Genomic DNA, 14,781 nt, shown 5'->3' with positions numbered 1-14,781 from the left:
GTGAGCCAATCCGTAAACTTGTCCTGAAAAATGATCGTGATCAACAACAAGATAATCTTCAAAAGCGTTGAGAAAAAAGCATTTATTCAAAACTTTTTCTCTATTTTTTTCATCTTGAATAAAATCAGATAAACTAAATTTTTTTTCAAATTGTTTATTAAAAGAAACCAACATGCTATGATACCATAATTCGTAGACGGGTTGCTTTAACTTTCTTATAAGAAACAAAAAATAGAGATTATCTGTATTTTGACCACCTACTTCGTTGATACATTTGCGAAAGATTTTGATTAAAAAGTAGGGATCATCTAACAACTCCATATACTCTTGATCAAAATAGTTTTCTAGCTGATGATCTGTCATAACAAGGGAAGCCAGTTGCTTCATATAATCTACAAGTACTTCAGTGGTTATTCTCACATAATCACTTAACAAACCGTTAGTAGCAGGTAGATATTGAAATTTTTCCCACCATCTACAACAAATATAAAACAAACTCGATACTTGAAATAAATCTTGTTTTATTTTTTCTGCATCGTTGTTGATCAAATAATTTTGAACATTTAAAGGTAACATGAACAATTCTAAACGACCTAGTCTTTGAAACATGATATTAACAACTTGAATTCGTTTGTCGTTGTAAATACGAAATTCGTTATGATTTAATCTTTCTATTTCTTGAGGAGTCATGTGAAAAAATTTATTTTTATAAATATCAGATTGATGTATTTTATCTACAGGATATCTACAAATAGAACATAAAGGATTTTCTTCTTGCCATATTAAATTTCTTTCTTCAGATGATATTTTTAAATTTTGAAAACGCGGTAAACATATTTCGTAAGCACATCGAACCAAAGTGTCTGCTAAAGCTATTAAATCATAAACTCGTAATTCCATTTTTAAATTTTCATTATTTTCTTGAGTCAAATTTAATTTTTCCCATAATATACGTCTGTGTGTTTTGTGAAGTAAAGAAACTCCTGGTTGAAAATAGGCAGGTAAACACATTAAAGGATTTCTTTCTAAACTTTCAATAGTATTTTCATAATAAAAAATCCATTGACTAATCACGTGTCCTTGTTCATCTAAACCAAAACATTCTCTTACTAATGTTTCATGAATGCATTGAATGACGATGGAATGACAATGGTAACTCAACTCTGATAAAGGTTTAACTTTTGAAGTGGGATTTTCTTCAGACTTTGTAATATTTGTTTCACAATCAAACGTCATTAAAAAAGGAAACAAGTTTCTACTTGTACACATGAATGAATTTTGTGGACGATAGTGACTAATGCAATCGTTGTATGTAAATTTGTCAGGTTTATAAAAACCTTCACATTCGTGTGTCTCTGTAGTAAATTTTTTTCCACATTCTGAACATTGAAAAATAACACGTGACTTGTTGGAAGAAAAATGTACAGTAGAAAATTTTTCATTCAACATACTTATAGCATGAAAAGAATTGTTTTTTTGAAAAATACAAATTTTTATTGTGTTTTTTGTTTTTTTCCGTTGATTAGCTATATTTTTTTCCTCGTCATTAATAAAAACTCTTTGAGAATCTTGATCGTCTTTGGTAATGTTTGCGCTTTCGTAGACCACTTTTAATAATTCTGTAAGAGTACTTTTATATTGTGATTTTAATTTCGAATGCAATAAACGAATTTTGGTATTACTTTTGTTAACAGCGAAAATTTTAATGTTAATACGATCAAAAGTATTTTCATAAGCAAAACAGTGGCACAAATCAATCAAAGTTTGAAATGACATATTTTTAGATTTTTCTTTTAAATTTTGTAAAACATTTTTCCAAGCCAAAATATTTTGTTCATTTTGATCTTCAAAAAGGAGTTGAAAAATATTTTCTTCTGAATATAAGTCAGTTGTATTTTTTTCTAAAACTTTTTATTCCATTCTTTAATTGTGCTCACATTCCATTGACGAATTAACAAAGAGATTAAAAAAGCAGAATAAAAACATAAACCTGGTTCAAATAAAATACTCTAATCTAAAAACATTTTTCTTTTTTGTTCATAAGAGAGTTTTGTAAAAGTTTGCGCTTTTTGCGATTTTTACCATTGTGTTAAAGAATGAGGTCTTTACCACTCACCAAACCATTCGTTTGCATCAATTTCTTTATTCCTCTTTTGTTGACTTTTATATAAAATTCTTTTTTTGTTTTTTTCGTAATAAAGTTTGTCGTGTTTTTCTCTCTTTTTTATTTTATTTGCTTCTTTTTTTTTAGCCAAAATAGTTTTTTTATTTTTTTCGTAATATAATTTATTATGTTTTTTCTTTTTTTGATTATGTTCATCTGTCGTGAGCATTTTTCTTTTAAAACCTGACAATTCAAAATCTCGTAATTTCATCATTGACCTTTCTGTTAAATTAGATAGAGTTTTAATTTTAAAATTGCATAAACGTATCAATTTCCATCCACTATCGTTTTCTAAAATATTAAAAACAGCTCGCACATTGGCATCTTGAATAAAACGTAAATTAGTTGGTTCTTCTAAAGGTTTTATAAAATAAACAGGCGAATTGTAACAACGTTTCATTATTTTACAATAACCATTTTCAATAGATTTGCAACACAAAGTAACAATATTATAACCAATTAAAAAATTTTGAAACAAATCAGCAAAATGAATACTATTTTTCATTTGCGTTTCAAACCCTTCCATTGTTTTTTGTTCTACATCATAAACAATTTCATCTGGACTTTGAGTTTGTGAATAAAGTTGTGATTCTTCTACAATATCTTCATCTTTATAATTATCTTTAATGTAAAAAAAATGTTCAGTGTATATACTATTGTTACTAAATTTACTTTCCTCAGTTTGATATTCAAATTTCATTTTTTATATCTAAAAAAATTACATGTATTTTTTATAAAATTCCAAAACATCTGAATCAACAGTTAAACTTTCAAATATTTTTCGTAATTCTAATTTATTATTAATTATTATAAAAATATAATTAATATTACAAACACGTGATAAAGAAACGTAATATAGACTATTATTAAAAGCCTTTGAATTAAAATTAACAACCACTTTATTCATTGTAGATCCTTGCGCTTTATGAACAGTAAAAGAAAAAGCCAATTTTAAAGGTAAACCCAATCTTGAACCTACAACAGCATGAGAACAATCTAAAATTTCTTCTTTAATACATTCAATTTTAACTTCTTTTCCATTCATATTGACTCAAACAGCATTATTTTCTGTTAAAATAATTGTTCCAACAGTGCCATTACACAATCCTTCTTCAACGTTGATATTTTTTACCAGCATAACAATAGCACCAATTTTAAGATAAACAGCTGCTGGTATTTGAAACGAACATTGTACGTTTGGATTTTTAATTACATCTTTAGCGTAAAACCAATAACCTTCGTTCTTTATACTTTTCATTTTATCATTATTATGAAAATCAACTTCCACATTTCTAAAAAATAATCTTGTGTATTTATTATTCAAATTTTCATCTTTTTCAAAACATCGTGTTATAAAATAATCAATAGTTTGTTCTGAAACTCGACCAAAACGTATTTCGTTTAAAGCTCCAAAAAATTGCGCATCTTCTTTTTGTTTAAAGCATTCAGTTAAAACCAAAACTTCTGTCATGTATTGTTGCCATATTTTAGATTTAAAAACAAATTCTCCTTTAATAGGTGGCAATTGAAAAAAATCACCACAAGCAATAACTTGTATACCACCAAATAATTCATCATAACATTGTTTAATTTCACAAGCTATTATATGCAACAAATCAAAGGTTTGAGCATTAATCATTGAAATTTCATCAATAATTAAAACATCAGTTTCCAACCACGTAATTTTAATATCTGGATGCATATGTCGTTTATAATAAGCTACACTTTTAACACCAGTTTCTATACCAGCAAAAGCATGTATAGTGACACCATTTAATAAATGTGCTGCTTTTCCTGTACTTGCAGTAATATGTATTGTTTTATAAATTTGTATACTTTGTGCAATTTCTTTGACAATATAACTTTTACCACAACCAGCACCACCAGTAATAAAAAATTTTTTTCCTTCATCAAGCCATTGAAGTGCTTTTTGTTGTTGCAAAGATAACATTTTTTAAATTATTTTAACTGAAAAAAATTACAAAAACATTTTTTATTTTGAATAAAAATATATACAAGTACAAAAAAACAAAAAAATAAGTTCATAATTCAAATTCATTCGTAATTTAAATAAAAAGTCACTATCAATTTCATTCAATAAAAATTTCAAAGATGATATTTCGTCGTCACTTAAAGTTTCATTTTGTAAATTTTCTTTTGCCAAAGAATTCATATTTATTATTTTTTCCAACATTTTTTATTTTCATTTATATTATTCATCTAAAAAAATTTATTTTGAATATAAATACAATATAGCGTATTTTACAAAAATCATCATATATATAATGTTTCTATCAATGACTTTTTCCACTTGATTTGAAAAATTGTTTTTGTTGCCATTAACAAGTAATAAAAATTTCACAGCTAATACTTTGTCCTCATTCAATACATTTTTTTGTTTTTTTAATAACTCCAACATTTTAATATCATTTTCATTTATTTTATTCATCTAAAAAAAATTTTAATACACTTGATCAAAACATTTTTCACAATATATAAATGAACAACTTTCTCCATCAGAATATCTATATTCATCACAATCATCACATTCGTTCAAATAATGTTTACATTTTTCAATTTCTAAACATTTTTCCTTTACATGATTTAATAAATCTTCTTTAGATATATTTTCATAAAAATTATAAAAACTTTCAAAATTTAAATTCAAATAAACATGATAATAAATTTTAACATATTGAAACACCATCAAAATCAATATATAAGGTATTCTTTTCATTTCTTCATTAAAAAACCCATCCCACTTGTATTTCAAATAATACCATTTACATTGACGACATAAAATTTGTCTTAAAGCAATCGCATTCACTCGAATCTCTTCCAAAGTTGCTGGATAATTTAGATTCATTTTGTATATGCTTTCTATCAAAAAATCCAAATCATTTTCTGTTAGTTCCATTTTTTTTATTATGTAATCTAAAAAAAATTTTTTTTAGTATAAAATTACATTAAAGTAAAAAAATAATTATTCTATATATAATCCATTCACTAATTTATAGTCTTTCTTTTCGGAATTATTATATTCTGAACGTAGAATCTTTAACTCGTTTTTTTTTTACAATCACAACATATATTGTTCACTAAACATGGACAAGAACCCAAACAAAGAATTTCGTCTTTATGATATTTATATATGGTATTCCGTAGCAAATCTTCTGATAAACCAATTTTTTTAGCACTCAATATAATATTACTTTCCATTTTTTTATTATGTAATCTAAAAAAAAAATTTATTAAAAAAATATAAAAAAATTACAAAAAAATTTTTTTTATTTTATCGTTTCCATTGGATATTTGTTCACGAGTTCGTTGTCGTATATATATTTTTTTAGTTTTAAAATAATTTCTCGACAAGTCTTGCAAAAATATCGTTCGACACCACATTGAATGAGACTACAAAATTCACAATCTTTTGTAGAAAACATACTTTTTTCTAATTCACCACTTGCATCTGATTTTGCAACAAATTCTAAAAAATCATCAAAATTAAGATCTTTCTTGACTACTTCTGCATATAAATCAAAATCTTCAAAGCTCGTTTTAGACATTTTTTTATTATGTAGTCTAAAAAAAATTTATTCAACAAATTAAAAAAATACAAAAAAAATTAGTTTGATGATTCATTCCATTTGAAATTTTTTCACGAGTTTGTTCTCGTATATAAACATTTTTACTTTATCAAAAATATGAATACAAGATTCACACGGTTTTTCAGCATTACACTTATTTTCACAAGAATCCATAGATATCATAAGTTTTTCTATTTCACCATTTGTATCCGCTTTCGCAACATAATCCAAAAAATCATCAAAATCAATATCTGCATCCATTAATTCTTCATATACATCAAACTCTGCGAAACTTGTTTTAGACATTTTTTTATTATGTAATCTAAAAAATAATACAAAAATAAATCTAAAAAAATTTTACATATTTAAAAAATTCTACCAAAATAACTATATCCAAAAATACTTCTTATTCTAACATAAATATGACAAGCATTCAAATTACAAAATACACAAACAGGAGAACAATCACATTGTGCAATTTTACAAAGAGCTTCGTATACAAAATCACGTTCTTTACAAATAACATGGAGCAATGCTTCCATACAGTTTATTTTTTTTGAAACTTTATCACACATTTCCGAATCGTGATGACCTAAACACCATCCTAAAAATAACAATTCCGCATGACTTTGTAATAAAAGTTTTAAAGAATATTCTGAATATTTTTTCACTCGTAGTTTTTTCGGTTTGATTTGTCGCACTTGTTTTACAAATTCATCCAATTCTTTTTGAGACATTTCTTTATAAACATTATTGTAAATATTAGATGTAAGATCGTTATTTACAATTTTATCATTAACAATACCAAAACTTCCATCTTCATTTCCACCTTCATTAAACACTTCCATTTTTTTATTATGTAACCTAAAAAATAATTACAAATTTTATAATAAAGTATATTTTTTATATATTTTAAGTACGTATTGTTTAATTTTTTCTTCTTCAATATATTGACGAATTAAATCCAAATTTCTTTTACAAGAATCACAAGGTTGCAAACCAGAACAATTTTCTTCGTTGCAAGAATCCACATTTTCTCTCATTTCTTTTATCGTTGAAGTATCATCGTGAAAAACAGCCACGTCTAACAAAAGCTTTGTAATTAAATTTTCAACATGATATTCAAAAGACATTTTATTATGAAAACTAAAAAATTACAATAAAAATTAATTAAAAATTATTTTATTTATGAAAAAAATTTATTCGAATGTTCATTCATTGCATAATCAATTTTAGTCTTCAAATGTTCATTCGTTGCATAAACAATTTTAGTCTTTCGACAATATGGACAATTTGGACACTTTTCTATGCGTAGTGGTCTCATAAAACTATTATTCGCTCGTATTGTTATTTTTACCATTTTTTTATTATGTAATCTGAAAAAAAAATTTAATATAAAAAAATTACATTAAAAAAATTTAAGAAGAGAAGGAGTTGGTTCCAAGAACTTTGTTAACATCAATTCCAAGAACTTTGTTTACGTCAATTCCAAGAACTTTGTTTATATTATCAGATATATCAGATATCACGTCAATTATTTCCCGAATTCGTTTTTGACATTCTGGACAAAGAGCTTCACATTTGCAACTTTCTTCAGATTTCTTCTCATTTGCAATTTCTTTTGTAATTATTTCATTTTCCATTTTTTATTATGTAATCTAAAAAAACAATAAAAAAATTTATTTAATCTAACAAATTAAAAAAAACTTATTTATTCTTCAAAAAAAGTGCTCAAATATTCCATTGTTTTTAGAAATGAACGTTGTAATTCTTCACGAATACGTATTGTTTTTTCATTCTTGTGTTCAAAAGAAAAATGATTCATTATTTCTTTGCGAAATTCAGGAACATTTTTTTCAATATACTCTAACATAGCCATTTCTCTTTCTTCTTGTTTTTCTTTATCTTCTTCTCTTTCTCTTATCAACCATCCAATATGTTCTTGATTTATCCTATATAATTTGTAGATACCTTGCATATACACTTGTAAAGTTTTTAATCTGTTTATAAAACAGTCTTTTTCAGCATCTTCTCGTATTAATTTATTCATTTCATCTATAGCTTCATTTAAAATATCGTCATGAAAATTTTTAACAAAATGTTTAAAATCTTCACCATATTTAACAAAATATTTTACTATTTTATATTCAACAGCAACATCTGCGTTCAGTTTATCCATCTTTCTGTATTTATGAGTGATGTATTTTCCAGATATGAATTTAAATTTTTCAATTAAATCCATGTTTTTTAGTTTACCTAAAAAATACAAAAAAATTTAAAGTACAAAGTTTAAAAATATTACAAAAAAAATTTTACTCATTAATAATATTTATAAAAGTACTGGCAAAATAATTTTTAATTGTTTTTTTTAACAATAATCTTTTTCGTGAATAGATAAATTATTAAAATCTTTCATATCAATATTAGTTTTTATATGCGAAAACATAGCTTGATCTCGTCTGTTAAATTCTTCTTTTTCTCTTGATACTATAAAATTATCTTCTTCAATTCCAACATTGGAAATTGCAATCATATGACATAACGTTTCTGTTATCAAATTTCGTAAATTTACATTTTCTTTTATAAATGTGATGTTTTCATTTATTGCTTCTATTATTTTTTCAATCTCCTTCAATATTCCGTCTTGATGTTCATCCATACTTATAAAATCTTGCAAGATAACAAAATGAAAATAAAATTCTTTAGATAATTTTTCCAAAGCATTCCATAATTCTTTTTCAGAATGATGTATTGCTCCATATTTGTTAATGCGTTCGATTTCATATTTGTTCCAACTATTTTTTTTAACAACAGTTTCCATGTTTTTTTAATTAGTTGACTAGAAAAAAATTTTTTTACATTAATCAAATAAACAAATCATGAAATTTAATACTCGTTTAAAAAAAGTAAATTACAAACGAATAGATAAATTAATAAAATCATATTCTAAATGATTTTCTGCAATATACTTATTAGCAAAACTTAACAATTCTAAAAAATGTTTTTCAAAAAATTTCACATTATTTACATACTCATTCATATTTATTTTATTAACGTAAGAAAATTTTTTTATATAATTCCTTAAACGTTCACATTGCTTTCGAAAACAAACAAAAATAATCAAATATGCGTTTAGATCATTTAACGAAATATTTCCAATAGTTTGTTTAAAAATCATTGACATATTATCGAAATTATCAAGTGCATCATTAAATGAAATAATTTCTTGACTTCGTTGATATGCATGTATATTTTCTAAACGAAAATGTTGTTTATGATCAAGTTTAAAAATACTTTCCAAGCTTGCTTAAGTTCATTTTCTTCTTTGATTTCATTTTCAATTATACCCCAAGAATTTTGAATCATTTTAATTAGTTGTCTAAAAAAATTTTTCAAATTATTACACTTGATATACAAATTATTATAATAAAAAAAATATTTAATTATACACTTGATACGCAATAATAAAAAAATTATCTAATTTTACACATGATATATAAATTATTTTCTACTAAATATTCATCAATATCTGATTTTTTTACAAAGTCACAAAAACCATAACCGCAATTTTGTCCATCTTTTGGAGGTCTTTGAAAAGCTACATTGTTTTCTGTAAGAAAAAATTTTTTAATTTGTTTACCGTTTGGACCACATAATTTCAATGTGACTTTGTGATTTAAAAAAGGCCATTTTAAAATAGCGTCATAAGGTGTAGATCTCAATATGATATACAAACCTATTTCTTCTTTATTATGATGATCACATTTTATATTAAGAGATAATTTCATTAAAAATTGGTAATTTTTAAAATAAAATGGTACACTATGATAATCTTTGCTTTTGTTTTTATATTGTTTAAAATTTTCAAAAATCCATATCTTGTTACCGTAACCATCATTGTTGTGCATTTCTTCTAATATGGACAAACGAATTTCTAAATCATTTATTTTATTACAAAATTCATTCATTAAAAAATTTGGATTGTTAGTAAAAATGGTAAAAGCAGGTACTACATTTTCTTTTTGTGTATTTTCTTTTACGTAAACACCATCAAATTCAATTCTATCTGCCATAATTTTTTTACTAATCTAAAAAAAATTACAAAAAAATATTTACAATATATGTTTAAATTTGTTCCACATATTCTACATCTCATGTAGAAAATGAAGAATCAAATTTAATCATTTTTTATAAAAAAATTATACAAAAAATTATTTTCCAGTAGAACCAAAACCGCCTTTTCTTTCAACGTTTTTAATCATTGACATTGTTAATTGACGACAAGCACAACCATCAAATTCTATTACTTTTTTTACAGCTTTATACATTTTTACAAACCCCATTTGAGCAACAGCATCTCCAGATTTAATAATATATTCTTCTTTTGAATGATTAATTAGTATCACTTTAATTTCACCTCTATAATCAGGGTCTATTATTCCTGGAGCGTTCAACACGACAACACCATATTTAAAAGCTATACCTGATTTTGAAAATATGCAACCTACTAAATCTGAATCTATTGTATCGATATATACTCCAGTACGTACTAAAACACGTTGATTGGGTTGAAGTGTATATTCAAGTTTACTTCTCAGATCAAAACAAGCACTATTTTTTGTTTCATAAAAAGACCATTCTAGAGTATCGTTTATTTGAATCTCTTTACTTCATCAGAAGACCATTGATTGCATTTATCCATCTTTTTTTACACTAGTGCTTACTTCGACAGAAGATGTTTGAACAAGACATTTTTTCCTCTTTTTATATAAAAATGAAGTCATGACAACTTAATCTATTTCATTAAAATAGAATTAAAGTAACAAAGTTCAAAGTACAGAGTTCAAAGTTTTTATCACACCACACTTTAAACTTTAAACTTTTATGACATTTTTTACATTCTTTAAAAAACTTGTTTAGTTCTTGTTTTTTTTTAATCTCTCTTTTCAACTCAAACAGTATAAAAGGAGCTCATTTTAATTTAAAAATTTATTCAAAACACAACTAAACAAAAAATGTCAGAGTTTGAAGTTGTTTATTGCAACGATAACGCCTATGTTAAATTTGCAGAATTAGCTGCAGCTACTTTGTGGCTTATTGATTTTAAAGAAGAAAAAAATATAAAAGATAAACAATATTCCACTGTTCCTCTTAAACCACTGGCTCAATTTAACTATAATAAAAAAGAATTGATTTACAAACCAAAAAATGAAGGCTGTGAAATTTTATTACCATGGAAATACAGAGAGATGTGTGATCTCAACAAATCAAATTATTTATTCAGATGCGAATTGAAATTAACAAAAGACGACAACAATTTTAAAATGCCCAAAGGCGAAGTTACTAATAATGTAGTTTTTAAATTTACTCACAACAAAATGACCAAAAAAGTATTGGAAAGTTTAATGGATAATATGCAAGCTGCTCAAAACAGAGCTTATATGCATGTGGCTTACCCTAAAACTCACATATTAAAAACAGTCGAGTTTAACAATTATCAGATACGAATAGCAAAAGAAGACGATGAAATTTATATTACAGAGTATGAAAGATTAATGGCTATAGAACCTTCTTATCACAACACAATAAATAAAAATGGTGTTCCTAGAAATTTAAATCAAAATTTGAAAAAAGTTTGCGCTGAGTTGGCTGAAAAAGAAACAAACGAAACGCCTGCAAAAAAAGTAAAAGTCGAAACTGAAGTACCAGAAGAAGATGAAGAATAATTATTTTTTTGTAATTTTTTATTTGAATTAAAAAAACCTGTTTTATTATTAAAAAACTTGTTTTTCTTACTCTTTTTCCTATATAAAAGGTTGAAAAAATAATATTCTAGTTCATTTTTGAAAGAGAAAATGACTAGCAAACAACTAGACGAAAATCTAATCGAAGCTGTTTTACTTTTTTATCCAGATAATGAATTACATCCTATATTATTTGAATTTCATCATTTAAATAACACGTATGAAGAATGGCAGGATATTATATTAACATATTTAAAAAAATTTAATTTGGAATTAAATTTGGAAGAAGAAAAATGGGTTGATTTATACTATATTTTCATAGCAAAAGACTATGAAAGTTCTCTACATTTATTTGAAAAAGCTTCTCGTTGCAATATGACTTTTGAAGAACAATCACTATCATGGAGAGCTACCATGTTTGAAGTATGTCGTCTGATTAACGATGATTTTTTAAATATAACAAAAACAACAGTAGAAAAGCAACACGAAGAACAAAGAAAAAAATTGGATGAATTTATTAAAGTGTATAAACTTTATTGCAAAACAAAAAATACAGAAAAGAAATGCACTTCGTGGAAAAGTAAACTTAAACAAACCTTAAAATATTATTTTTTATTTCCGTATGTATCTAACAAATGGGAATATGACGAATTGAAGAAAAATTGTAAAATATTACAAAACGAGTATCCTGCTTGCATAGAAAAACCACTTTATTTTTCATACAACGATAAAGTTTTTCATAATGGTTATTACACCGTTTATACACCTGTTCCTATTTATAAATATTTTATATTCGAAAAAGTCCGTATAGAAGATGATAAAGTTTATATTTATAAAGCTTTTGATCGCTGTAATTTTCACGATAAAAGTTTGATAGAAATGTTTCCTACAGCTCAATGGTTTTTTTTCTTTAAAAGAAATTTTAACATTTCAAAGATTTTATACAGAAAAGAAGACGAAGTTTATAATTACGAGAACAACAAAATAGTATCAAAACAACCTATTCATACAAACATTCACTACACTAAATATTATGTGACTGCGAAGGAAGGATTATAAACAAGGCACTTTTTTATTTTTTATTTTTTTTTTCCATTTCAAAAAGTTGGTATACAAGTTTATTTACTTTAAATATATTGTCAAAACATTCACATTTGTCTTTTTTGAATATGTAAATACATTTAATATTGTCTTTTATAAATTTAATAAAACTGGTGTATTCGACAACACTAAATTTTGTATATTGTTGTACTTCACCATCTTTTATAAATCCGTTCACAAAATCTTCCAAATATAAACTAAACATAAATGTTTCATATTTAGGGCAATGTTGCAACGTGAGTTCTTTATTTTGTTGATTTAAAAAATGTTCCATACAAATATCTTCATTGTTAGCATATAATGGTAAAAGGCAAATTTTAGGAAATAACAACCTATTTAAATCAAACATATATATTTTTTGCTCTTTCATCGAGCGCAATACATCATTTTCCATATGACCACCTTTATAAAAAACAAGATTGTATTCGTATTTCGAAAATATAGCTTTTAAATAATCGACAACGAATCTACAAAAATTATTTCGACTGTATATTTAAAAGTGGGGTAATACTCTAATCCATGAATGTTATTTAAACAATATAAAAATATTTTTTTCTCTTTTTCTCCTAATGTGTCAAAATGCACACAAGGAAACACTTGTGTATGGAAAAATTGTTTATCGACAATTGAACGCAAACACAATTCTCTTATGCAATTTTTTCCCTAAATATGATCTTCCTTGTTTGCTATAAATTCAAAATCCAACAACCACAACTAAAAAAATAGAGTTTTTTATTAATAAAAGAAGCGTATTCTTTTAATAAACTAAATAAAAAAGTATAAAAAAATCAGTTTTTTAAAATTTTTTACATATTCTTTTATTTTTAAAATGAATCGCGTTGATAGCATTATTAAAAAAATTCACAACAATTGCGCAGTGTGCGCACTTGACGAAGTATCTAAAAAATATGAATATTGTGAAAATAAATCTGGAAACTCTTCACCCTCGTCTGATATTCAAGAAGAAGAAGAACATTATACAGATAAAAAATCATTTGATTTTCTACAAAATGTACTCGATTCTAAAAGAATAACATTAAATTCCTACAGTATTGAAAAATGTTTTAAAAATAGTGAATTTAAACATTTGCTCGAAAATCCACAACTTTGTTCAAAACATCTCGAACGCTTTGATAATTTAAAAGAACAACCTCTTGGTGATAACAAAATAACTGAATACTATAAATCTAAACTCACTATTTTATTGGTTGAAAGAGATATTAAACCTACTTTAGATCAAACAGATGGCGATCAAACAGATGGTTTTGTAGATACGTTTACTACAAAAATATTACCCACTGTCTCTTCTTTGATAGTTAAACTAGATGGAGCGTTAAAAAAAAAAATCTGTTAAAAGAAACATTGAAGGAATTATAAAAGAAGGAACCGGCGATAAAAAAACTTTATTTGTTAATATATTACACGCTAATGTAACCATATTTATTACGAGTTTTTTTAGTTTAGAAAAAGAAGAATAAACAAAAATGGCTACTGACGATTCTTTATTTCGTTTTTTTAAAAATTCTGAATTTAAAGATTATTTTATAGGAATTTATGCTTTTGATCAATTGAGTCAAACTCGCACTCATATTCATATTATTAATAATATGAAAAAAAATGGTTCTTTTATTATTTACAACAATGAAACCACAAAAGAAGCAGGTCAACATTGGAGAGTATTGATGAAAATAGACAAAGCTCATTTTTTTTGTTTTGATAGTTTAGGAGAAGAAAGCGTATTGCAACAAATTCCAATATATTTAAGATTTAATACACATTTGTTTGAAGCAGTAGAAGAAATAAGCAGCAATATACAAATCAACACTATTAATATTAACTATAACGAAATGGATATCAATTCTTATATACGACAAACAAATCATTTTCCTACAGAATGGACAGCAGATAATCATGAATTTTATTGGTTTACAAAAATTATTTTAAAATATAGCGAAATGACTAACAATCAAAACGTGTTTTTTTCATACAACAAATTTCCTTTTCAATGGAATGATAGCAGTTTGTGTGGTGCGTTTGCTGCTTATTTTGTAGCTTTAGTATTTCGCAACGAAAATGTTTTATTAACTGATCAAATTTATTTACCTTTACTGTGCAGACTGTTAAATTATTATTTTTGCGAAGTAACAACTCTTCATGCATCCCAACTAATTCAACTAAATCTTCA

At 25.1% G+C, this 14,781-nt stretch overlaps 2 protein-coding genes across 2 annotated transcripts; both read right to left on the bottom strand.

Annotated features, from left to right (window-relative positions):
* Window positions 1–3,215: 3,215 nt before the first annotated feature.
* On the bottom strand, window positions 3,216–4,115 carry LOC136075853 (ATP-dependent DNA helicase PIF1-like). Its single transcript, XM_065789290.1, has one exon. The coding sequence runs from the start codon at window positions 4,113–4,115 to the stop codon at window positions 3,216–3,218; it is 900 nt and encodes a 299-aa protein (XP_065645362.1).
* A 5,847-nt stretch (window positions 4,116–9,962) lies between these two features.
* On the bottom strand, window positions 9,963–10,503 carry LOC136075852 (deoxyuridine 5'-triphosphate nucleotidohydrolase-like). The gene is made up of 2 exons (XM_065789289.1): window positions 10,476–10,503; window positions 9,963–10,390 (listed from the first exon to the last, which is right to left on the bottom strand). The coding sequence occupies exons 1-2, from the start codon at window positions 10,501–10,503 to the stop codon at window positions 9,963–9,965; spliced, it is 456 nt and encodes a 151-aa protein (XP_065645361.1).
* Window positions 10,504–14,781: the final 4,278 nt, after the last annotated feature.

Source organism: Hydra vulgaris, chromosome 02, assembly GCF_038396675.1.
Source record: "Hydra vulgaris chromosome 02, alternate assembly HydraT2T_AEP".
Lineage (NCBI taxonomy): Eukaryota > Metazoa > Cnidaria > Hydrozoa > Anthoathecata > Hydridae > Hydra > Hydra vulgaris.
This window is presented reverse-complemented; position numbering and strand designations above follow the sequence as displayed.

Coding starts and splice junctions, on each gene's coding strand:
- LOC136075853 (XM_065789290.1), bottom strand. CDS start 4,115: ATGTTATCTTTGCAACAACAAAAAGCACTTCAATGGCTTGATGAAGGA.
- LOC136075852 (XM_065789289.1), bottom strand. CDS start 10,503: ATGTCTTGTTCAAACATCTTCTGTCGAA. Junction 10,391..10,475: donor TTCAAACATCTTCTGTCGAA/GTAAGCACTAGT, acceptor ACGATACTCTAG/AATGGTCTTTTTATGAAACA.